Here is a 26,679-nt window from a genome sequence, read left to right as displayed (position 1 = left end):
AAGAAATATTCTTTTTATCATTTTCTATTGCTGGCATCCATCCATCCATTATCCAAACTGCTTATCCTGCTCTCAGTGTCGTGGGGATGCTGGACAGGTCGCCAGGCCATCACAGTAGGCCGCCAGGCCATCACAGTTGCTATTATAACTAAATATATTATAAATATGCCACACTATTGCTGGCATATTCAAGAGAAAAACTAATGCACAACTACTCAAGTCATGAATATTTTTATAGTTGCTCATTTTGAAGGTAACCAATGGGGAGGACTTTCCTTTGAAATATTGTAAGGCATTCATAAGCATCCTGTGGCTAAAGCAGAATCTGCAGAACAAGCTCGTAAAATAATCAATGGATACAACAACATTAATAGCTAAAACCAATGTTCAACCATATTTTATTTGTTTGGAGGTGGGGCGGATACTGGCACAACAGCACTGGGGACTTTCACTTCAAATTGATTTCTTGGATATGCAGTGGTCAAACAGATCTGCAATCACCAATGTTACCACAGATGTCATTCTTCTTCTTCTTTCAGCTTGCTCCCTGTTTCTCAGGGGTCGCCACAGCAGATTGTACAGTGCCCATCACCCTCCTGTGAGAGCATATCACCAATGGCAGCCTTTGTCAACCTGGGTCTTAGCCAATCCCGCATGTAGCCTCGACCGATCTGCTATGGTCTTATCAATTCGCATGATGATCTGGCAAAATTTTATGTCAGATGCCCTTACTGACGCAACCACTAACCCTATGGACGGGGGCACAAGTAAAGCACTAGATGCCATCCCAGTAGTCACGGACTTGCACCCATGCCTGTCACTCTACCATAGGCGTTTATTATATTTATATAATGGCTGCAGGATATTTAGCTGTACATATACTTGGGATAGAAATTCAAACTAGGACATTTATTTACATTGAAATCTTCAGAATTGTAATTTTAACATGAACAGCACTCCTACTGTTGAGCTGAAGCTGATTTAACAGGTGCATCAGTCATGGATCAGAGATTTAGCCTGGATCCACCTGCTTAGTGTGTTGCCAGGGAGAAACAGGGGGACCTGATGTGCTACATACTCCCTGTTCAGCTACATCACTATTGGGTCAATACACAGGATTCCACATCAACTTCTTTTTCCACAGAGACATGTCACTGAGGAAAATGCAGGCATCGTCTCATCAATACTCAGGATCCACATGGAAAGAACAGGAGAGTGTGTGAGTGTGCGAGAGAGAGAGAGAGAGAGAGAGAGAGAGAGAGAGAGAGAGAGAGAGAGAGAGAGAGAGAGAGAGAGAGAGAGAGAGAGAGAGAGAGAGATGGGGAGAGAGAGAGAGAGAGAGAGAGAGAGAGAGAGAGAGAGAGAGAGAGAGAGAGAGAGAGAGAGAGAGAGAGAGAGAGAGAGAGAGAGAGAGAGAGAGAGTCTGTGCAGTCACATTGAAGATCAACTAGAGCAGAAGTAATTCACAGCAATGCAGGAGCTCTGCTAGATGCATGCACAATTGAACACCCACACACATGCACGCACGCCCACACACAAATGCAGATATACACATACACCCACACAAACACTGATGGAGACAGAGTGGATGCAAAACAGGGAGAGAAAGGAAAGGGAGACACCAGACACACAGGGACATATACACACCAAACACACACACACACACACACACACACACACACACAGATGGAGAGAGAAAAATGTGAATACCAGAGAGCGAGAGGAAGACAGATGCACACAAGCACACGGTGAGATGCTGAACTCAGCAGAAAGGGCGAAAGAGACAAGCACACGCAGGAAAGAGAGCAAGAGAGAGTGACATACGGACATGACATATGCAAACACACACACACACACACACACACACACACACACACACACACACACACACACACACAGATGAATAAAGAGATAAGCGTGAGCATATACAGAGGCATAGGAACAAAAAACACAGGCTGATTTGCAAGTAATCTGTTACCCTATCCTAGTCATTTAGATTGAGACGACAGTTCCACTACCCAGTTGGAAGACAGACAGAGGAGGAACTTTATCCACCAAGACCAATTATTTTGTGTTATTCTCTTAATTTGCATTTTTGAGCTGTTAGAGTTTTTAAATCTATTTACTGTTAAAATGTTACAGCATTGTTAGTATTTTTTTAATCTCGAAAAGTAACCTAAACTTTTCTGATAAATACTCAATTGGTTTTATGTGGCACAGTGGTTAGCATGGTCGCCTCGCAGCAAGAAGGTCCTGGGTTCAAACCCTGGGGTAATCCAACCTTGGGGGGGTCATCCCAGGTCATCCTCTGTGTGAAGTTTGCATGTTCTCCCCATGGGTTTTCTCCAGGTGCTCCGGTTTCCTCCCACAGTCCATAGACACGCAGGCCAGGTGAATCGGCCATACTAAATTGTCCCTAGGTGTGAATTTGTGTGTGTGTGTGTCGGCTCTGTGATGGACTGGCGGCGGCAGGGTGTCTCCCCACCTGCTGCCCAATGACTGCTGGGATAGGCTCCAGCATCCCGCGACCCTAATTCAGATAAGTGGCTTGGATAATGGATGGAATGGGTGGTTTTTTGCATCATTATGGTCAAATTTAGGAAGAGAAATCACTAACAAGAACCACTGATGAATAAAAACCTCTCTTTCCCAAGCACAGTTTTGTCCATAACATAACTAAATGAAAATAATCAGAATGACAAGCAATACAATTCTTATAGCAAATGTCACACTTTGTCTTTATGCATGATCGGTAAACCAGGTAGATGAGTGATGAAACGTTTCTGTCAATAAATGTTGTGTCCAGATGAACTGATTCAACTTTCTTTGAGTCACACATTAAGCTCTCACAGGCTTTAGGGTCCTATGTAAACTGTCATTTCCAGCACAAACAAGAAAAGCAACACAACGGTGGACTTGGAGGTTCGAACACAAACACAGTGGTGCATGGTTGATGACCACAGGCCCAAAAGCATTTGCACCATGCCGCTCACAGGCACATAGCAACAGAATATTGAATTCATACACACAGTGTGGTATCTAAGCTACTGCAGGGCAATGTCCTGCACTATCCCTTTGACATGAAAATGCACTATGCAAAATGTAAGATTGACACAAAACTTCTTCTTAAAGCTCCAATTGTGAAGTTTTTTTGGGGTTTTTTTTACATGCAAACAAATGTCCAAAACTTTCCCAGAAAACCTCATGATGAAAGGCTCATGAAGTTTTACATCTTCAACATGGCAGCCAAATGCGAGAGAACTAGGCAGGTCAGAGTTTGAGAGGAACACAGGTTGTTGTGGCTAAAGAGCAAATCAACGTTTCCTTTATTAACCCCCTTGGGGAAATTCAGTTACTGCAAATTAACCCATCCTAGCTGTGATCAGCGTAGCTAGGAGCAGTGGGCTGCTGCCTTGATGCAGCGCCCGGGGACCAACTCCAGTTCTTTTCCCATTGCCTCGGTCAGGGGCACAGACAGGAGTATAAACCCAAACATGCATGTTTCTTCTGATGGTGGGGGAAACCGGAGCACCCAGAGGAAACCCACGCAGACGCGGGGAGAACATGCAAACTCCACACAGAGGACGACCTGGGATGACCCCCAAGGTTGGACAACCCCGGGGTTCGAACCCAGGACCTTCTTGCTGTGAGGCGAAAGTTGCAGACACTGGGCCACCGTGCCGCCACAAGCTTGTAAAAGATCTTTATCAACGTATACTACAATATGAAAAGCTAAAGCTCGGATTCAACCATGTGTTATGTGCTTAGCATGGTAGGACTAAATGCCTACATGATAAATTCAATAAAAACGAGATGCATCACGCGGCTGCTTTGAGGTAGAAAAACTATGCTTTTTCTTACATCAAGGGGAAAGTGCATAATATGATAAACGCCCCCAAAATTGTCTGCTTAATATGGGGGTATCATTGAATCTGACACTCATATGAAGCAGGCAATGTATGTTAAGTCTTGCATGTTAAGACTAAAAAAACAAAACAAAAACAGAGCCGAGCCGAGCCGAGTAGAACAGTGGCACCTTGGTGTTGGTAAACTAATTTCTCTGGGAAGACGGGTTGTGACGTTTTACTACAGCACTGCCACCAATAGTCCCACATCCAACCGTTACTGTCCTCTTGATTTCCACCTCTTTTTCACTTTTTCCCACAATATGGGCAGGTGGAGACAGGCTAAAACTAAGTGCTTACTGACTCTAAATAAAAATGGAAATCTTTAGGACTGTAGCTTTAACACTTATTTAAGTGTCTCTTCCTCATATTCTTTGTCTCATACTCTCTCAGGCTGTCTCCCTCACATCTCTCTCTTCTGTCTCTCTCTCTCTCATATCACAGTAGGCAGTGGAACTTCATTCATCACTAACTGTCAGGGGGGCAAAATCAAAGGAGGGATGAATGGATGGCCAGAACGACCGACAGACAGATGGATGAATAGAATCTGTCCAATACCCCTGTCCTGCTGGGAGAAGGATAAAATCATTAACTAAATTGCTGACAGGCTTTTGGACAACAGCTACAGGTCACTTTACTGAAGTGACTGGCTTACACACTCAGTGACTAAATAGTTGACTAACTGTAAAACAGAACATTTGTCTAGCTGCCCGGTGGCATGAGTAAACGACTCACTGGCTGGTTAACTGAAAAATATGTTGGACCACTGATCAACCAAGCAGTATGTCGTTGTTGTTAGAGTAATGTGCATCTCTTAAGTGCCTGTACATCCATGGGATACGTGAAAAATTAAGATTTCTGGTCATAATGTCTGGAATATACTGGCTACAGGGCCGTGAAACTAAAAACAGCGGGCCAACCATTTCATTTTTCAACACGTACATGTTAAATCTACAATCATTTAAATCAGGATAGACACTTACTTGAATTTAAAGGTCTCCCCAAGTTCTATGGCATCACCCGGTGTAATCTCAAAGATCCCTGAGAATGGATATGGGTGCCCGCCATAGGCGAACTCTGCAAACACACCAGATTTACATTCACACAGAGAAAATATGTACGTAAACATATCGGTAAAAATGTCTAAAAATGTGTTTAGCTCATGATGTAAACATTTTGTAAGTCAACTTTTGCCAAGCTGTGGGCAAAACTGCAGAAAGAATTGCCCTGACTAGAGACAAGCACAACTGCACTGAACATACCTTTGTAAATTGATAGAATTTAATACATTTTTTTCATATCACTTTTATTAATTGTGAAATAAGTTAGTAATTAAAACAAAAATAATAATGATGACAAAAACAATAATAAAACTAAGAAACGTAGCATCTATACCCAGTCTTTATTTACCAGACATGACAATACACTGGCATTTTGCACACAGGTGTCATTCTTATATAGCAGAGAAGTCGTGCACTTTTCTAACAGGCTACGGTTATAGAATAATTTCACTATTACATAGAGCAGTAAAATAGCCATAGCACATGATGAGGACATCCTGGAAATTGTGATTAACAGATTGTATAGCCATTTTTAATAAAAAGGATTACACTGGGTCATCTTACCTCGGCCATAAACCTCAATCCCTGAGTGAAAGACTCCAATTCCCAGAGAGGTGGTGAACTCATTGATCCAGTACTAAAGAGAAACGGACAGAGCGATTAACAAACACACACAGGTATTCATAGTGTCAAGTTTGTTACTAGTCTATCTCCCATACTTCTCTGGTGTGTATGCTCGATCCCGTCGTCATTGTGAATCATGTGAATCAGTACATTGATACCTAGTACATTGCTGACATGTCTCAGTATGAACAACTCCTGTACATTTCTTGGACTTTTCCATTGAAAGAGACTCTGATTCTGTCCGGGTAGCATAGCAGTCTATTCTGTTGCCTATCAACACAGGGATCCCGTTTCGAACCCCCGTGTTACTTCCAGCTTGGTCGGGCGTCCCTACAGACACAATTGGCCGTGTCTCCGGGTGGGAAGCTGGATGTGGGTATGTGTTCTGGTCACTGCACTAGCGCCTCCTCTGGTTGGTCAGGGCGCGTGCTTGGGGGGCAGGGGGAACTGAGGGGAATAGCGTGATCCTCCCACGCGTTACATTCCCCTGGTGAAACTCCTCACTGTCAAGTGAAAAGAAGTGGCTGGCGACTCCACATGTATCGGAGGAGGCATGTGGTAGTCTGCAGCCCTCCCCGGATCAGCAGAAGGGGTGGAGCAGAGATCGGGATGGCTCAGAAGAGTGGGGTAACTGGCCAAGTACAACTGGGGAGAAAGGGGGGGGGAGAATCCAACAAAAAAAAAGAAAAAAAAGAAAGACTGATTACTCAATTACAAGTTGGACTTTTTAGACAAGTTCAAAATGTTGAGGTCACGGGGCCACACTCAAACCAAGGGACAAATAGAATTAGAATTCTATTTCTATTAAAACATTAAGGTTTGTTTGAAAACAGAGGGGGGAAAAGAATTTGCAAGTAGAATAAAAAATACCTACAATATATAAATAAATCAAAAATAGAGATAGAAAATAAAGTCCTAATTTTGACTGGAAAAGAGTTGGGTCCAACATACAGCTTGGAACTCTTAACCGATGAGCCACAGATTCATTTCAATTAGAATACATGACCCCTCATAAACTTTATGATAAAATATCATGTGCTACGTGATACAGTACAGATGCTACCCATAAATCTTACAGACAGACAGAAGCTGTATGCATGAAAAACAGGAACCACCAGTGGTGCCACGTGAAGGAATGTATGTTTGAAAGCTGCTTGTGTGCGTGTGCATGTTCATGGTTATGTTATTGTGTTGGGTTGTAAGGTGGGGTTCACATTATGTGATTACACTTACTTGGTTTTACGTTGAGTTTTTATTTCTAAAATAAGATGCAAAAAGTTTTCAAATAAAAATAGTGCATCATAGGAAAAAAAATATCATGAATCATCCAGTGTGTTCCACCCTCAATGCCAATTACCTTAAAGCAAAGTTTGCAGGGCCTTGATCAGAATTACAGCTGCTCACAATATCAACTCTCCCAGTAACCAGTAAGCTAGCTATCACTTATCATTCTTGCTGTATCTCTTCCTCTTTTGTACAAAGTACTGGACACCAATAAAAATAAAAAACGTCAGTGCAGATAGCTGCATCACCACCTTTGTCTAAATCACAGAAAACAGTCAAGTTTTTGCTCAATATGAATAAAAAATTAACAAAAGACCAAAAGTCACAAAAAACATATGACATTCAAGGGCAATCTATGAACGAAGTACTTGGAAAATCTTGCCACATATTTGACTAACTGGTATTGTGTAATTGGAGTACCGTGAATGTGAATTAATCATGTCACTGAGCTCTGCTGTCTCCTATGTTCTTAACTGAGAGTAATATGATACGCAACCTGAAGACTCTTGAAAAACATTGGAGTGTCTCTTACACATGCATGTATCGAGAAAAAGGTATAAACCGATGATTTAACGCCTGCGTTTAAGCAAACACAGACACTGACAACCACACAAAGTCAATAGTTGATCATAGCAGAACTGATCAATAGCATCAAGTTCCACTTTCTCTACCTTCTATTTATCTACCATCTGGTACGTGACACCTGTGGTTGCAACTCGATTGGCTGGGCTGTTGCTAGGCAGAGTTTGCAGGTGTACTTCTGCAACACTTCAGACATAACTGGTAAAACAGCATTTCAGGAACAAACTACATTTACAGGATAAGTGTAACTCATGTATCCTTTAACAGGTTAAAATGTAACCCAAAACAGACCCTGTTCAGTCTAGCATGCCTGTCTGACTTAGAGATAGTTAGTGTTTTGCTATACATTGATCAGCCAAAACATTAAAACCACTGGCAAGTAAGTGAATAACATTGATTATCTTGTTACAACGGCACTTGTCAAGGGGTGGGATATATTTGACAGCAAGTGAACAGTCAGTTTTTGAAGTTCATGTATTGGAAGCAGGAAAAATGGGTAAGCGTAAGGATCTGAACAACTCTGACAAGGTCGTCTGGTCCGATCCCACAGAAGAGGTATTGTAGCTCAAACTGCTGTAGACAGATGTCAGAACACACAATGCATAGCTTGCTGTGTATGGAGCTGCACAGCCGCAGACCAGTCAGAGTGCCCATGATGACCCCTGCCCACCATCAAAAGCACCTACAATGGGCACGTGAGCATCACAACTGGACCATGAAGCAATGGAAGAAGATGGCCTGGTCTGATGAATCACGTTTTCTTTTACATCATGAGGACAGCTGGGTGTGGGTGCGTTGTTTACCTGGGGAAGAGATGGCACCAGGATGTACTATGGGAAGAAGGCAAGCCGGAGGAGGCAGTGTGATGCTCTGGGCAATGTTCTGCTGGGAAACCTTGGGTCCTGGCATTCATGCGAATGTTACTTTGACACGTAACACTGACCTAAACATCATCGCAGACCTAGTACACCCCTTCAGGGCAACGGTATTCCCTGATGGCAGTGGCCTCTTTCAGCAGAATAATTCGCCCTGCCACACTGCACACATTGCTCAGGAATGGTTCGAGGAGGCGCATGACAAAGAGTTCAAGGTGTTGCTTTGGCCTCCAAATTCCCCAGATCTCAATCCGATAAAGCATCTGTGGGATTTGCTGGAAAAACAAGTCCAATCCATAGAGACCCCACTTTGCAACTTACAGAATTTAAAGGATCTGCCGCTAGCGTCTTGGTGCCAGATACCAGATGACACTTTCAGAGGTCTTGTGGAGTCCATGCCTCAATGGATTAGAGCTGTTTAGGGGGCATGAGGGGGACCTACACAATATTAGGCAGGTAGTTTTAATGTTTTGGCTGATCGCTGTATATTCAGTCATTGTTGCTGGCAGCCAAATAGTTCATGCTAGTTAAGTTACTATGGCAAGCTTTCTAGGCTTCAATTAAAAAAGTAATATCAACAATGAATAATTTTTTTTTTACTCAGAGTTGACTGTTGTGTCAGTGTGATCAGTCATTTGCACAAATACATAGACAATTTTTCATTCCTTTTCCTCTATACACAAGAAGGTAGGTAAAAGAGGGATGTGTTTTGACAGAAGAGGGTAGAGTAGATGGAGATGTGAGTTGGGAGAGATGCGACTTTTGTCAAAGAGGGTGAGATCTCAGATTTCATGTGTCTCTCTCCTTGTCTCAGAGGATACTTAATTTTCCCAAACCACTTTAGGGCTCATGTATGAAACAACAAGCACATCATAACCACAGGTGGCCATTTTAAAAATCTGGCTTCTTGTTTCTTCCCATCTATTCTTATGCAAATACAAAGCTATACATGATTTCTGGCAGCATGGATGGCTGCCCAATTTTTTCCTGCATCAGTTTGAATACAAAATAGTACATCTAGGCAATGGCAGTACCTAAGTTTCCACTGGTTTCTTCTCATAATTTGACAAAGCAGACATAAGTGAAATGAAGAATTAAGTTTTTTTTTTTACTCTTCTAGCTCCTCTTTCCAAAATGATCACTCTTACCGTTCACACACACTTAGACTGACTCAGTCAACAAGGCACTTGAAGTTCATTGCTTCTCTGATCAAGCTAGACCAACTTTCCAGCCGTTAACCATGTTGACCGAGAAAAGCAGAATTTTATCATAATTTTAAAAATTTGCGTAGGATTTGGTTATAAACATGGCTAATTTGCAAAGGCAATTGGATGGTTGTGAGGGATGGCTATGGCCCATCCACTACCACCTCCTCTCTTCTGTGATGCAGAAATCAATGTTTGTGCCACCAAGTTGCCTGCTGTCCCAATACCCAAATACTGCAGGAGACGAGACAAGTTGCTTCAAACTGCTCCTGAGGCGCCCTTCATGTGGTATCCTTCCCAGGAAGTATGTTTGGTTGTGATCATTAAAAACTTGGTTAAAGCACTGACAATTAATGACACAATAACATTTATTGATTCAGCAATAAGGATAGGCTTTTAATGTGTCATTATATAGTGAGCCCTAGGAAGGCCAAAGAGGAGGTTTATGGATGTGGTGAGGGAGGACATGCAGGTGGCTGGTGTGACAGAGGAGGATCAGAGGACAGGAAGAAATGGAAACGGGTGATCCGCTGTGGCGACCCCTAATGGGAGCAGCTGAAAGTAGTAGTAGTAGTAGTATTAGGCTACAAGTTAAATCACCTAGTTGTCAGGATTGCAGGCAATAACATATAATGTTCTGTTTCAGTGTTATCGATTGCTTATCGGACATAGTGGTATGAGGGATGATGTTATGTGGGAGGGTCTTATTTTATTACTACAATCTCACACAAGCAGTACCACAAGGGGTAAATCTGTTGCAAATGACCCAAGAGAAATTTACCAACGTAGATGGAAGAAAACGGCTCATCCATTATGAGCCATGTTTATTTTTGCAAGTTATTTGCTATGAGGTTTATCTTTTGATTCATTACGATTACACAAAATAATGACATCCCTGATGAAAAAAATGTAATACAGAAACTAATAAATATTGAACTGTGAAGTGGGCTTGGGGGTCAGTCAAAGTTATGACTGGGCCACTAACTGCTGAACTGCATAGTGTCCCATGTAAACAAACACTCGTGCTGATGTAGAGTATGCTGTTAGACCCCACTGACTTCATTGGCAGACGTTATTACCATCAAAGATGTTCAGAAAATCTTAATTTCTAATATTTAGAAGGATGAAATGTTTGCAATACACGGCTCAAATATTTATCAGGATTTCAGTGCAGTGGCATGGAGAGGAAGCGCCCATCCCTTCATTTGACTGAAAGACTAAGCTGTAGGCATTCCACAAGCCTCATATCTAAAACTTTGAATATAATCTATACTAAAAAATTGGTTACACAAAAAACAACAAACCTGTGTTCAAAAATAGTCAGATTTATAAAACTACATGTGTCGGTGTCCTCCTTTTTCTCTGTGACTTTTCTACACTCAACATCAGGGGCAGGTTTTCAACTGAGTTGTGGCCAAAACCTCTGCAGTTCATCTTTAATCAACAGCTAAGGTCTATTTTTGATGACAGAGTAGCACATCTAGCTGTATCCATAGTTTCCACACTAACTCCTTTCCTCCTCTCTGCCCCTCTCACAATGCCATGCATCTCCTCCAAGCTACTCCCCAGGTAGGACACAAATGGTAGTTTGGGAGAGGAGCAGAGTAAGCGGGTGGATCCAGAGCACGGCCCCATGATCTGGATCAAAGGGCTGTGTATAAACGTGATCTCAGTTCACCGGCTCTTTATGATCAGCTGACTTGATCTTTTTTTTATTTATACATTTGTTTCTGATTTTTCCCTTTTTCTCCCAATTTGGTGGCCAATCGATCCCTATTTTAGCTCTAACACCCACCCTCGTTCTGCATGCGTTCGCCAACGGCGTCTCTCCGGCCAGCAGTCTCGAAGGAGTCGCCTGCAGGCCGACCCACTGCCTTTTCCGACACACACAGAGACGCATCCACGTGACGAACACACGCCGACTCCGCCCCCCTCCCGAAGACAGCGCTGCCAATTACTGCTGCTTCATCGTCAGATCTGACGAGACTGAGGCGCGACTCCACCTCCTCTATACAGGACACAGTGACATGAACACAAAATTTAGCGCTCGTGTCAAATGATGTCTTGTGAATTTCAATTCAAACACAAAACCAGCTGTAGCTGTATGAAAACTTACAAGAGTTTTACATTTTTCACAACAGTGCTTTTTGTCTCACCGCTGACTCAGTTAGTTGGCTTTACCTCTTGTGGGAGTTTGTGAGAGAAGTTGACTAGGCGGAGCCACAAGTCATATGGCTAGTAGCTGGGCTGTCTCTTCACAGCACTTACATAGAAGGCATCAGTCTTAGCCGGGTAAACACCCCCTCCTCCCTCCCTCCAACTTCAGCTGTGAAATAAGACTCTTATCTTTGCTGGCCCCAATTACTTCAAAGCTCGTTCAAAGCAGCCTCCTCTGTGATGCAGACCAAATGAGGGAACGTGTTGTGTGTGGGAGAATAATAGAAAAAGATGGTGTATTTATGTATGAGAGAGGGGGATGGGGGTGGCGGATGGGGCTGACCCAGCCCTGTACTGTATTAAACCAGTCTAGTCTGTATCCTGTTGCTCCACTGCAGCAATTTATTTAAGATTCTTCATCGATATAAATATCGCCATTATCAAAAGATCTCACTGGGAAAGTTGGCAAATTGGAAAAAAAGAACATTTTAACTTACCCATCCCCGTCTTGAAATTATTACTATGTAAACATGATGACAAGACAAGACTGATAACTCATACTATGGACATTTATATTTCATTGGGAGGCCCTACTATCAATATTTTTACGTTTCTTACACTTCCTAAATTTTGCAAAAAAGTATTTAAATTCAACTGTTGTGGAAATGTTGATGTAGACCACATGAAACAGTATTTAGGATGCATTTCTGAAAGAAACAGACCCTTGGGGAGGGATTTAATAAGGGGTGGGCAGCCAATTTGATTGACAATTCTAATGTGGATGAACTCCAACCATCGCTTTCATAGCCACAGAGTTTCGGGGAAAGGAAAGAGTGCTTTTGGATGTGAACAGCTGAAGATACAACTGTGCCCTATGATATTACAGAGTACGGACGCTTCATCAACATTCGGATGGAAAACTAGCCATTGAGTGACCTGTTTATGAAAAATTAATTTCAATCACACACTACACCAGCCATATTCATTGACTAAATCACCTCCTCTCGAGTTGAAGTATGTTAATTAGTGAAATCAGCAAAGCCGGGGTTTGGTTAGAGTGAAAACCTTCACGCTCTTGGGCCTGGGTGGCACCTGGACGCCACTTCCCTGATCACAATGACAGGGAAGCTGACTACAGGCAACATAAAGTGGATTTTATCATCCTAAGTAGCGTCTGCATGAGGCTGTTAATCCGAGCACACACACACACAAATTCATTCACACACGAAACACATAGCCACACAAAGGCACACACACACAAACAGCTGTGCACACACAAACACACACAGAGCCCATGTGTGTCTGGCAGGAAGACAGGTGGTGTGTAGATAATGCTGTCTCATTAGGCCAGGTTACTAAAGCACTCACAAATGCCCAGGAAATCCACTTACCCGGGATGGGATTGGCAAAGTAGGGAGAAACTTAAAGACTGGGAACTGAAGGAGGTGAGGGCTTTTACAGCGTGTGTGAGTTGGAGTGTGCTACTAATGAATTTATATGTACAAGTCTGTGCTTTTTTTTTTAATCATGTGATGCTCTATCAATCCTATTGGAAGCAAAAATAAATAAATAATATTTAAAAAAAATCACCAGTTGACGAATGGTCCTATTGCACCACCCTGCTGGTCAGCCATGCATGTATGTATATGTGCTGTCTTATTGGCTGAATGAGTGAGCGAGAGAGAAAGAGATTAAACAAAAGGAAAGGAACGACAACGACTCGGGGGGAATTGAAAGCTAGGAAAAGACAGGTAGTAAGATGAAAAAGAACAGTAAAAAGGGACAGACAGACAGACAGACAAAAACAGTGAGATGAAAGGAAGAGGAAAGAGAACGGTAGTGGGACAGAGGAGAAAGAGAGCATCATGCACTCTGTGCAGTTTGCATCTTTGACCTCAAACGCAGCATATCTCTCGCTTAAACAATATTAATAAACATATTCCTAGATTTCTCTTTGACACTGCAGCTAAATCTACTAAAAAGCAGCCTCTAGTAACGGCTCACCATTCATGGCCCATGAGTTCCTAGAATTTTTCAGCAATAAGTTTGATGAGATCTCATCTCATCATCAGCTGCTTCACCGGGGTTAGGTCATGGTGGCAGCAAGCTTAAGTAGGGCATTCCAGAAATCCTTCTCCCCAGCAACGCCCTCCAGCTCCTCCTGGGGGATCCCAAGGTGTTCCCAGGCCAGATTGGACATGTTGGCTCATCCAGCGAGTTCTGGGTCTACCCTGGGGTCTTCTCCCAGTTGGACGTGCCCGGAAAACCTCCAAAGGAAGGCGCCCTGGATGCAAAGGAGCAGCGGCTCTACTCCGAGCTCCTTCCGGATGTCTGAGCTCCTCAACCTATCTCTAAGACTGAGCACCGACACCTTACAGAGGAAACTCATTTCAGCCGCTTGTATCCGTAATCTCGCTTGTATCCGCAATCTCACCCTTTTGGTCACTACCCAAAGCTCATGACCATAGGTGAGGGTTGGAACGAAGATTGACTGGTAAATTGAGAGCTTTGCCTTCCGGCTCAGCTCCCTCTTCACCACAACGGTCTGGTACAATGTCCGTATTACTGCTGATGCTGCACCAATTCACCTGTCAATCTCCCGCCCCATACTACCCTCACTCGTGAACAAGACCCCGAGATACTTGAACTTCTTCACTTGAGGCAAAGCTTGTGTTAGGTTCTAAACCAACCACTTCCCTACTTGACCCTTAACCAGTAAAACTTTAAAGACCTCTGGGCTATTCTGGGACCTACAATGCTAGACATTGTTAGATTATCATGTATTACTGGCATTGTTCCCAGCAGTTTTAAGACAGCTGTGGTCAAACCTCTACTTGAGAAACTGCACCTCAATTCGGGGTCTCTTCATAACTATTGATCAGTCTCTAATCTTCCATTCTTTTCTAAAGTACTGGAGAGAGTTGTGTATCAACAACGTTCGACCCAAATAGAAGAAAACTATCTATAGGAACCCTTTCAATCGGTTTTCAGGGCCTGTCACTCTGCAGCACCCAGGTAGATGCTTACACATTGGTGGTGGTTGAGGTGAGTTTCCACCCTTCAATGTTAAGTGTTTTGGGTGTCTAGATAAAATACTATATCAATGTAATCCATTATTATTATGATTATTATTATTACTCCACTGAAACTGCTCTAACTGGCCCAACATGGCACATGCATTGAACAAACCGGGTTTCCGGTATGGATCGGGCAGTTACATCCTCCCTTAACGATGTTAGCTAGCTTGCTAACAATTCTTGTTTCCTCCAATTTGATCTCTTACTTCAGGCTTTCTGACTGGCAGGTATTTTTTGATTTTCAGTCTTCGCCTTCTCTGTAGTTTCATGGCTGGCACGTGCCACTGTGGCAACTTCATTTTGGGTTTTTCCACACAGCAGGTCACAGACCGATGGTTTGGGCTTGCACTGTACTGTGACTAGCAAATTGATTGGCTGCAGCCTTTTGTTGACAGTCGATGCACACCATTTCAAATGCACATCCACGGAAACAGACGTTCGCGCTCATTGATCTTCTACGGAAGTCGCTTTGAGTAGACTGGCTCTCGACCCCCCCCCCCCCCCACACACACACACACACACAATTACTTCTCATCGGATCTGCACGAATCACGTAGGTGACCCAGTTTGGATTTAAAACAGTGAATTTCGCCAAAAGGTGACAAGTTTGCATGCAGGTACAATAATACAATAACCAAAATTCAAGATGATTTCAAGATGATATCTACTCTCATATCACAATATCGATATGATATCGACACATTGCGCAGCTCTAACTGCAACACAAAATATATAGTGATATAATGATAGACATTGCCCCAGTTAATATTTATTATAATGGCATACTGGCATTCATGAAATATGTAATTTCACTTTGTATTAATTCATGCTTGGTCACTTAATACAATGGACAGCTGTTACATGACAGAAATGGCACATTTTTGATGGGAAAAAAATATTTTCATTTCTTGAGTACCTCAAGAAATTTGTTATAGGCACAGTCATTTATTGTCACACGGATTTATTAAATTTCCAGTGGCATTGGATAGCTTCCTGTTCCCATGGAGATGGCAGGAACCTTGCCAAAGCATTAATGCTAGATGTCACTTGCCAATGTCAACATTGCTTTCATTTCTCTCAAGCAAAGCTTGTCACAAATTTCAAGTGTCACTTAATAAATCAACCTTTTGAAAAATTGTTTCTAACAGATATTGAGATATAATAATATGTTGATATAGTATTTACATTTTCTCATTTAGCATGTTTTTGTCCAAAACGCCTAGCAAGAGTCAGCAACTAGAAGATATATTTATGTGTCAGCCTAAAGGCATCTCAGTGCACTAAATAGTCAGAGTACATGTCATGTAAAGCACAAATAGTGTAAGTACACAATAGGTACATCACCAGCAGTGTCAGAAATAATAGTAGTGGAGGATTCAAATTACAACTGAGCTGGACAAAGCCGTAAATCAGAATAACCGTCATGCATTGAGACCATCTATGGGTTAATGTAGGGCTGGAAAAGAACATTTTTTTAGGCCTCTCTTGAATGAAGCAAGTCTCTAATTCTGAAGGAAGACAGGAGTTAATGCAACAATTCTGGGGCCAGGTGAGACAAAGTCTGGAGCCTTGGGCCTTTTGAAGAGGGCAAAGACAGTAGTTTTACAGCGGTAGAACAAAGGGGGTGAGAAGGAGCAATTGTACCAGTTTTAACATGATGGGTTACAATGCCTCAAGGCTCAGTGCTCGGCCCACTCCTTTTTACATTGTGCCATTTCACTTGACCTAGTCATCATGGCAGACAGTTTCTCATACAATTGTTACACCCAACTTTGGCTTTCTTTTCTGTTGGAAGATACTAAGGTGTCTGTGCAGGTTGCTGCTTGTCTTGCTGCAAATCTCCTTAGATAAAGGCACAGCACCTCTAGCTCAGCTTGACCAAAACTATGCTGCTGGTCATCCCTTTCAAATCCTCTATTCCCAGGCACATATTGATCAGGCACAGAACATTGACAACCATGCCCTCCAGATCTGCAAGGGACATTCGGGTTGTGATCAATAACAAGCTCTTATTTTCTGACCACATTGCAGTCTCTCATTTCTGGCATATCAAACCATATTACACAGTTCTGATAGGATAAAAAAAATCATTATGACCCCCCCCCCCTGCTTTTGCCGACATCATATGAGGATATCAAAGACAGCGATACCTAATACTGCACTGCCAAAACATGTAGCGTCAATTGTGACCAATAAAATATGAACAAAATAAAAATGTGATTTTCTAGCATTAGCCAACTAATTTGAAGGTAGGCTTTTGAGGAGCTGGGGCGTGGCACTTTGTCACAGTACTGTAACCTCCTTCCCTTATTCTTATTCTTCTCCTGCTCTTCATTCTTTTTCTCCACACTTTCAAAATTTGAGTGGATGACAGCAGGCTAAAAAGTGAGTGTTTACCCCTTTGATAATGTTCACAATAATTGGCTGTAAAAACAAGAACAAGGCAGTCTAGTTCAGCTGGCCGACATGCCACATCTGGGAACTCCAAGCGCGCTTGACCCTCCTGTCCTTGTGTGCTCCTCCTGCCGCCAAGCCCTGATTTGGATTGTAGAATAAATACCAATTCATCATCAATGCAACTGCGAAAGCTGTTCAGAAAGATCTGAATGAGAACTAGGTCAGCATGATATGAGGAAAATCTGCACTGTGCAATAACATTGTTCAATATTGAGATAACAACATGACTTGCGATAAATAAACATACTGAAGTGTGCATATTACATAGTCTTCAGGCTGCGAGTTTTTCTCGGTTGCTGTTATCATCACAAAGCCTTATTGTTTTACAGTTTGACAATGACTGCCACCATTTAAACTCAAAATAATGCACATTTTTAAGGCAATAAAACATGAAAGCAGAGTCGTAAATTCAATTAAATTAATTCAGTTTCCTTTATTAATCCCCTTGGGAAATTAATTTACTGCAAATTAACCCATCCTAGCTGTGATCTGTGTAGCTAGGAGCAGTAGGCTGCCACTTTCATGCTGCGCCGGGGACCAACTCCAGTTCTTTTCCCATTGCCTTGGTCAGGGGCACAGACAGGAGTATAAACCCTAACATACACGTTTCTTTTGATGGTGGGGGAAACCGGAGCACCCGCAGAAAACTCACCGCAGACACGGGGAAAACATACAAACTGCACACAAAGGACGACCTGGTTGGACAACCCCGGGGTTCAAACCCAGGACATTCTTGTTGTGAGGCGACAGCGCTAACCACTGGGCAACCATACTGCCCAAATAAATAAATAAAGTCATGAAAGATTATTGACTATATTTTAGTGAAGATGAACTGGAAACATTTCATCCCAACAAAATAAAATAATGAAGATTAAAAAAAATCAAGATGGGAAATTAACATTCTACTGTATTCAACAACAAATTCTATAAAGACAGGGAGGAACATGGCGAACAGCAGAACAATGAAAAGATTTATCAGAATACAAGGGAGATGAAAAATTAAATCGTGGATGGTGTAGGGAATATATGAAAGAGCTTCATCTGAGTGGCATACATTCCACACGCGATGTTTTCTCAGGTGTGTTCTTTGGGGAAGTAGGCTGCCTGTAGATATTGCGTTTTCAGTTCAAACTCTTGATCCAGGGAGTGAGTGTACAGTGAGGCTGATGTAGGGCTTCGTCGTTCGACTGGACCAAAGATCATTAACATGTTCATTTCTTGTGTGTATTTATTATTTCCGTTCCTGTCTATGTTGTGCTTTAAGTCAACGGAATGGAGGTCCATTATTCGCAGAATTTCTGTGAACTGAAATCTGTGAAACGTGAATATAAATCAATGTACACGTCCAGCAGATTTAATCTGTCGCAAAGATCTCATTGCCTATTCAAACCATGTCCTTCTTCATTTTGCAGCAGGTTTTCCACTCGCTCAAACCATAAGCAATATTAACAGTTTTTTTTTTTTTTACGTCAGATGTGGCACGTGTAAGTTTCAAGATATAACTTAAAAGTCTACGTTGAACGTATGTGTTTTGGTGCTATGGTATAACTTTTAGTTGTTCATAAACTCAAACTTAGTGCCGATTTACATTCGAGCTGGGTTAAGATCGAATTTACTTAGGCTCTACTGGTGCAATCAGCTACAGGGCTCCATCTGATAGGTCAAATGTTCACATGCTGAGTGTGAATGCATGGTGCATGTAAATAAAATAATTTTTCTTCTTGCATTTCTTCTTGCATTTCAAGCAGTCTTTTGCAATGTATTTATCGTACATATTCATACAGCAATGACAATAAAAATGCAATTTATCAGTCAGCACTAATCAAAATCAGAATCATGTTTATTGGCCATGTAGGTTTGCACATACATGGAATTTGACTCCGGTTTCATGGCTCTCTCGGTCTACTTAGAATAACAACACGACGACACAACAATCTTCAGATATATATACACAAGGATTGACTTATACAGGCCAAATATGATGTGAAAAAGTGCAACAGTGCAGAGAATATCATGATGATAATTCTTGTGGAACAGTGTAGACCCAACTTTGCTGACCTCCCTACCACCTTGCTCCTCCATGTACTCACACCAGCAACAACTTTACTTAGTTACATATCTATTGTACCATCTGAACAGCTTTGTGTTTGTAGGTGAAGTATTTGTACTGTTTGCTATTGACCATTCGTCCTCTGTTGCCTTGACATCCGGGAAACAAAACTCAAAGTGATTAAATCTAGCAATCTATGCATCAAAACACATATTTTTTTACGTCAATCCTGTAGTTACAACAGGATTGTGTTAGCAAGAGAGAGTGTTATCTATAGGTGCAGTAGTCACAAACATATAAATTCATTGTCGATTTCTAGACTGCAGCACAGGCATGTGCTCTACTTTCAATGTTGAGGCTCACTTGTGTGTGTGTGTGTGAGTGTGTGTGTGTGTAATTCTGGCCTTTTGCACATGTGCATTTCAACAATGAGGTGTCAATCAGTCAGGCATTCAGGAAGGGACTTCATGTATCTTGGTCTCAACGCTTTGTTCGGTACAACAAAAAAAAAATAATAATAAAAAAAATCAGATTGTGTTTGCTCTTGTCTCTCTTATTCATCTTTACAGGCAGCATTGAAGCACTCATAGAAAGTTTAATCAGTTCATCTGGACACGTTTACTGAGAGAAACATTTCATCACTCATCTAAGTGACCTCTTCAGTCTCAACTGACTGCAGGTATGCCCACCCTTATAAACAATAAAGTGGCATAACGACTGAAAACAACAATTGGTTTCATATGTAAATTGCTGTGACCATTACTTAGAGTTACAATGGCAACGTGTACTATTCACAGACGATTGGGGGAATAGCTGCAATCACAGCATTGTAAGATAGTACTCTTAGACCCCCCCTCTCGGTTCAGAGATGGTCGTTCCCTCTTCACATAGATGGCCTCTTTGACTCCCCGTTCAAACCGGCGTTCCTCCCTTTCAAGGATGTGCACATCCTCATCCTTGAAAGAGTGGCCACTGTCCTGTAGATGGGTGTAGACTGCAAAGTCCTGGCCTGATGCGTTAGCGCTTCTGTGTTGTGCCATCCTCCTGGCCAGCATCTGTTTGGTTTCCCCAATGTTTACGTTGTGGCAATCCTCCCAGCACTAACAGCATACACTATATTGCTCTGTTTGTACCGGGGGACCCCAATCCTTGGAGCAGACCAATTTCTGGCACAGCGTGTTTAGGGATTTGAAAGCAACTGAGACGCGGTGTTTGGAAAACGCACATCTCTACTGTTCTGACACTCCCGCCACATACGGAATCACCACTGGCTTACTCTTAGACAGCTGCTGTCTTTCTCCTCTCTTTCATCAGCTGGTGCATTATTTGGGCATCCTCCTGGCTTTGAAGAACCCCCAGTTATGATAACCACACTTAACCAGGGCCTATTTAATGTGGGATTTCTCCCCTTTCCCGGCTTCTGTGTCGGTGGGGACGCTGTTAGTTCGGTGGTACAACATCCTGATGACTCCTAGTTTGTGCTTCAGTGGATGATGAGAGTCAAACCTTACGTACTGATCAGTATGTGTAGGTTTACAGTAAACCTCAACAATCAAATGTCACCATCACCAATTGCAATTTCAAAGTCTAAGAAGGCTAATCTGTCATTTTTCACATCCTCCCTGGTGAACTTGATGTGGTTGTCCACCGAGTTAATAATAATAAATCAATCTTATATAGCGCTTTTCAAGTACTCAAAGTCGCTTTACAATAAATGGAGTGAAACAAGACGACAGATGAACATAACACAGACATACAGGGGTGGATGGGAAGGGGGGCTACGAGAGGGAGAAGCGGCAGCCACAGACAACACCAGCAGTACTCTCCGACTATGTGGTTGGTGAAATGTGGTACGTCCTGAGATTAAATTTTAACCCAGGTGTCGTCCACAAATCTGAACCAATGGCTAGGTGGTGTCACTGGATAGGACATCAGAGCCCTCTTTTCCACTCCCTCCATATACAAGTTGGCCACTATAGGTGAAACTGGGGAACCCATAGCACATCCATGTTTCTGCCTATAGCACTGTATGTGAAGTACATGGACTGAAGACAGCTTCGGGAACAGACAGACTTGGTCAGTGTTAAGTGTGATCCTATTGCTATGGGTGGAGTCGTTTTGTAATTTCATACAGATTACCTCCACCCATTCATCAACAGGAATGCATGTGAAGAGAGACGTAACACCATAAGAGACCATTGTTTCATCCATCCATCCATCTCCAAACAGCTTATCCTGCACTCAGGGTCGCGGGGATGCTGGAGTGTATCCCAGCAGTTATCGGGCGGCAGGCAGGGAGACACCCTGGACAGGCCGCTAGGCCATCACAGGGTACAATTGTTTCATCCAACTCCATAATGATGTCCCTCACCTAATCCACAAAATCCATAGTGTTCTGAATGTGATGTTCATTACTGCCTACCAATAGGTTAAGAATAGATGCCAGAAACTCAAAGAGATTTTATAGGTCACTGAGTTAATCATACAAAAAATAGGCTGTAATGGCACATCCTGTTTATGTATCTTAGGTAAACCATACAGCCAAGGTGTAGCTTCCCCAGGGTATAATCTATGGTACAAAATTCCATCAATAGCATTGCCCTGTTCTAACAGCTTCAGACAAACTATCAGCTTTTTCTTGTAACCACTGCCTGGATCTCATTTCAGGGGCTCATAAGTATTCATGTTGCTAAATGTCCTAACTTTCTCAGGATATTCTGTCTGGTTTAATACAACAGTGCATCTACCTTTGTCTACCGGAAGGTTGATGATGTTATTGTCCTTACTGAGAGTAATGAGTGCATTCCTCTCGCCTCTGCTGAAGTTGGATGGCAGTGACTTCGCATTGCTAAGGCAGGCCGAAACTTTTGTCCCCAGTTGCTCCACTTCTGCATCCGTGATGTTGTTTTTACAGATAGCCAATTCTGTGGCTGTGATCAGTTCCACAAGTGGGATTTGCCTCGGCGTGACATCAAAATTCAGCAAGGATGTCTTTCTCTGCCTGGGTGAGGTGTCTGTCGGACAGATTCTTCAGCCACTTGTTCACATCAGCGGCGTTTGTCTGGCATCCGTATCTCTGTCTGCTGTTGAGGGCACTGTCCGTTGTCTGACGATGTCTCTGGCACGCAACAAGTAGGTCAAACCTCTTTTGCTGCCTAGTTTTCGACTTTCCATATTGTCCTAGATGAGCCACCTCCGTGAACTAACCACACGTTGGAAAGTGGACTCATCTAGACGCAACGTGAGTCTCTGTTGGATCTGCTCCTCTTTGGCTTTCAAAGCGTCAATGGTAAAATTAGTTTGTCTCACCCGTTCGTTCAACAGCTGGCTCTGTGCCTTCAGGAGGATCTTGTTAGCTCAGTGGCCCGTGACCAAAGATTTCATTTGCAGGCTCTTAGGTGTAATCCCGCTCTGTCTGCACCTGAGGCTAAATCTCAGGTTGTTCCTGTAGTCTGCCATCTTACGCGCCATTCGCTCATACTCACGTACAAGTTTAAGGCAATCCTCATCAAAATGAGTCAAAATGTCTATGTATGCTCAATAACGCAGGGAAGGATATCACAGAGAGTTGAATCAGTTCATCTGGACACAATGTTTATTGAGAGAAACGTTTCATCACTCATCTAAGTGACCTCTTCAGTCTCAACTGACTGCAGGTATCCCCACCCTTATAAACAATACAGTGGCATAACGACTGAAAACAATTATCAGTTTCATATGCAAACTGCTTTGACCATTAACTAGAGTTACAATGGCAATGTGTGCTATTCATAGAGGATTGGGGAATAGTTGCAATCACAGCACTGTAAAATTGTGACAGATGTACTCTTAGGCCCTAAGAGACTCTTGGGTCGGATTTCCTTGCCTGGGTTATTGAGCATGCATAAAGACATGGATGCAATCCTTCACACATCCTCTCTATCTCCAATACCTGTTGGTTTTCCCTCACCCATTCTCTCCTAACTTATGTCCATTTGCTCACTCTTCCCTCTCATTGGACCTCATTCATCAATCGTTCATACATACAAATTTGTTCTTACACACCCATGGAATTTTTTTTAGCTCTCAAGATTGTCTGACAGTCAGAAGAAAAGCCTGATGGTTATTTGTAATTCCTTTCCCATAACATCTATTGCCAACCTCTTACAACGAGCAATCAGCCAGGCTTGCAAAGACATCAGTGTTAGCCAATTGGTGTCTAAATTCAGGGGTTGCACAGGTTCTACACTGGTCTCTGAGACGAACTTCAAGGCTAATAAATTCCATGGATGTGTAAGAACAAATTTGTACCAATGAACGACTGTTGAATGAGGCCCATTATCTTCCTTACTCTATGTCATTACTTCCACCTTTCCCTCTTCATTATCTCTCGTTATCTTTGTCTCCATCTCCTTTCCTCTGCCGCAGCCATCCTTTTGTGCTTCCTTCCTTTCTCTCTTGTCCCCTTCCTCTCGCTCTCCTCCCTTTCCTTATAATCTTTTGAAAGTGTGTAGAAATGATTGAAGGACTTGGTGAACTGACTCAAGTTGCTGTCATTTATTGTTCTCAGTGAGCCACATGTGTTTTCATGGAGACTGAAATACCAAACATAGGAGCACTTACACAAGCATGCCAACGCATAATTGTCTATGTGCTCAAAGACACAACTGTGAAAAAATATGTGCATTAGTGATATCATGCTAGCGTTCATACCCAGGAAATCATACATACATGCACAAACACACACACACACACCAACACATTTGTTTTTTGAGTTTGCATCCATGTAATTTGTTTGCACAAATTAACACCACTTGGTCTGGCTCCAACTGACTCACCAGCCATCGGCAGTCAAACAGGAAACTCAACATATTGACAGGTTGTATTATGAAAAAATCCTGCTTCTAGAGTGAAAATATGAAAATAAACCTCTAGGCAGATTAAGGTTAGAGGTACATGTGGCTATGTTAAGCCTTTGGCTAGGAAGGTTAGAGATTCCACTGCAAAAGGTAAGTTAATGAAAAGCTGTAACTACTAAAGCAACGCTAAAACATTTGCGCGCAAGTGTGTGCATGAAGAGAGAGAGAGAGAGATTTTGTCAGGGAGCATGTCAGACATATTTTAACCTATAAAGGCTTCCACATGTAGAAGTCTAAAATCAGCCTGTGTAGCTGCTCATGTGAATGAGGGCAGGTCAGCAAGCAAAGCTCTGTTTTTGTCTGGGAGGCACTAACCTAATGTGGATGGCTAGTCGAGTGAAAAGGGGGGGGCAAAGGCAGAGGGGAGGGGAGGGAAAGGAAAGAGAGACAGGCAGCAGCAGGACAGAGGGATGTGGGAGTCAGCTAGGCTGAGAAGCTGACAGATTTGTAGCCCCCCCGCTGGTGTTGCTGATAATAGGCCTTCATATAAAAGACCTTTATTAGTACAGAGCAAGAGAGAGAGAGGGAGTGAGAGAGAGAGAGGGGAAAGACAAATATGTAATGATTAAGAAAAACAGAAAAAGAAACAATTAAAATCAATAAAAATACCAGGGGGAATTGAGAGAATGACAGTGGGTTTCAAGTTTAAAAAAAATGGGAAAAGGTGAAACAAAATTAGGGAATAAAGAATCAGGAACACTTTATTAGTCATTTCACTTCGTGTACTTGCATACACGAAATGAAACGAAATATCATTTCCCCAGCCCACAGCAGTGCAACACGAAGACAAAAACACATCCAAAAACTACAAGAACACATATATCCAAACTAGAACACGTATATCCAAACTAGAACACATATCCAAACGAATGACAGAAAGACAAAGAGAGAAGGGGGAAAAGGGGAAGAAATGAAAAATAAGCTGGTCTAAGCTAACTAGAACAAGGTTAAAATGATGACGTGGCAGCAAGGTAAATGGCGCCTGGTCGACTAGGTGATGATGACATCATACAGCCTTTGCCGGGTAGTCTGACGGTAGTCTGAAAAGGTGAGTCAGACTACTGTTTGATGGCCAGAAAACATTAACACAACGACAAGAAAAAGGTCTGTACGAGACAGATTTCTTCTCCCTAATGGTCTCATACGCACAATATTCAGGGCAGGACCTGAACTGAGCATGACTGTCACTGCTAATTTAGCGCCCACACCCTACCGGAGCTGAAGCTCAGTTACCCAGGTTTACATGTCTTGGCTGAATGGTAGAATTGTCATGGTGGTACTATTGTTAAACCGACAGTGTTAATGTTTAAAACGGCTGATAATAGGTATACCATCATTTCACCAGTTTTTGGGGATTATTTGTTGGCTTTCCTCATTGTGCTTCACAAATCCTCTGGCATCATGTTGCATAGCGCCTCTCAAAGTCACACCTTTGCTCACTTGAGAATGTTACTGACCCATGACTGCATTTGATACCAGCAAGCAATGTCACAAGATGGACCAAATCTAACCCTAACCTTCGTTGACTTGTAGAGTCTAACGCGACAGGCGCATTGTTGCACTTGTTTATTCATTTAACTTAGCTGCCAAATGTTAGCACTGGAACAATAAAATGTGCTGTCATTATGGAGTACCAAAATGACATTGATTGTGTCAATACCATGGTCCAAATCTTTCACAGCAAAATCCTGGTACTTTCCTGTCTTTAAAATCACACAACACCAAGTCAGTTTCAGCTTTGTCCAGGAAAGTCCTCTTTCACACGTACCCAAACGTTCCCTGCATTTTAGCTACATCAAACACCATCCTGTATAATGATCCTCTCTGCATCGTCTGCTCCTGAGCTTGAAAAAAAAAAGGTAGGTGGACTACAGTGTGCTACTGTTTTCTTTATACATTTCCAGTATGTACATATAGTTTCTTTTTCGTGTTGTTGTCACATCAGGTCCATGCTAAAGCTACAGTGCCGCTGGATCAAAGATAAATACTAGGTTTTTTTTAAATGTGAAGCATTCATCTTTGCATATGCTTATCTGTAACATGGATGTTTATTTTCACTGGTTGTGTGTTTGTAAAGTGTCAAACACAGCACATTGTACGTGCAAATGCTGGGATTCTGTGAGGGACCCTTTCATACCAGCACAATACCAGGAAAAAGCAGTGGCAATTTCCAGGAAGATTGCTGTGCTCTATCCAGACAGATTTCTCAGGATTTTAAGGTAGGCATTTTCACACCAAAGGCAATCCCAGTAAAAACCCAGGATTTTAATTTGGTGCACAAGTTGGTTGGTTTTTCGCTGTGATCAGTCAGGTAACTTTTATCATTTGGGATGAGATACTTTGTTCTGTAGAAAACTGGAGAAGTATTCCCTTACACATGTTGATGTGATGATTTCATGACTTTGTCGGCCTGTATGTTAATCTTATGTTGCCCTTAAACTTGTGATTTACCTACTCTGAGCTTAACCTTTGCATAAAAGGCTGGGATATAATAAATGCATATA

General features: G+C 42.3%; 1 protein-coding gene across 1 annotated transcript in view; it reads right to left on the bottom strand.

The window, feature by feature from the left end:
* LOC130122792 (deubiquitinase DESI2) overlaps positions 1–26,679 on the bottom strand; it is a 40,500-nt gene that overhangs the window by 12,196 nt on the left and 1,625 nt on the right. The window contains exons 2-3 of the mRNA XM_056291815.1: positions 5,531–5,603; positions 4,889–4,982 (exon numbers count right to left, since the gene is read on the bottom strand). Coding sequence (XP_056147790.1) covers positions 4,889–4,982; positions 5,531–5,603 — 167 coding nt within the window. The remainder of the gene's footprint in view (positions 1–4,888; positions 4,983–5,530; positions 5,604–26,679) is intronic.

The sequence above is a fragment of the Lampris incognitus genome, chromosome 13 (assembly GCF_029633865.1).
Source record: "Lampris incognitus isolate fLamInc1 chromosome 13, fLamInc1.hap2, whole genome shotgun sequence".
NCBI classification, from domain to species: domain Eukaryota; kingdom Metazoa; phylum Chordata; class Actinopteri; order Lampriformes; family Lampridae; genus Lampris; species Lampris incognitus.
The sequence above is the reverse complement of the archived record's forward strand: the minus strand, read 5'-3'. Positions and strand labels throughout refer to the sequence as shown.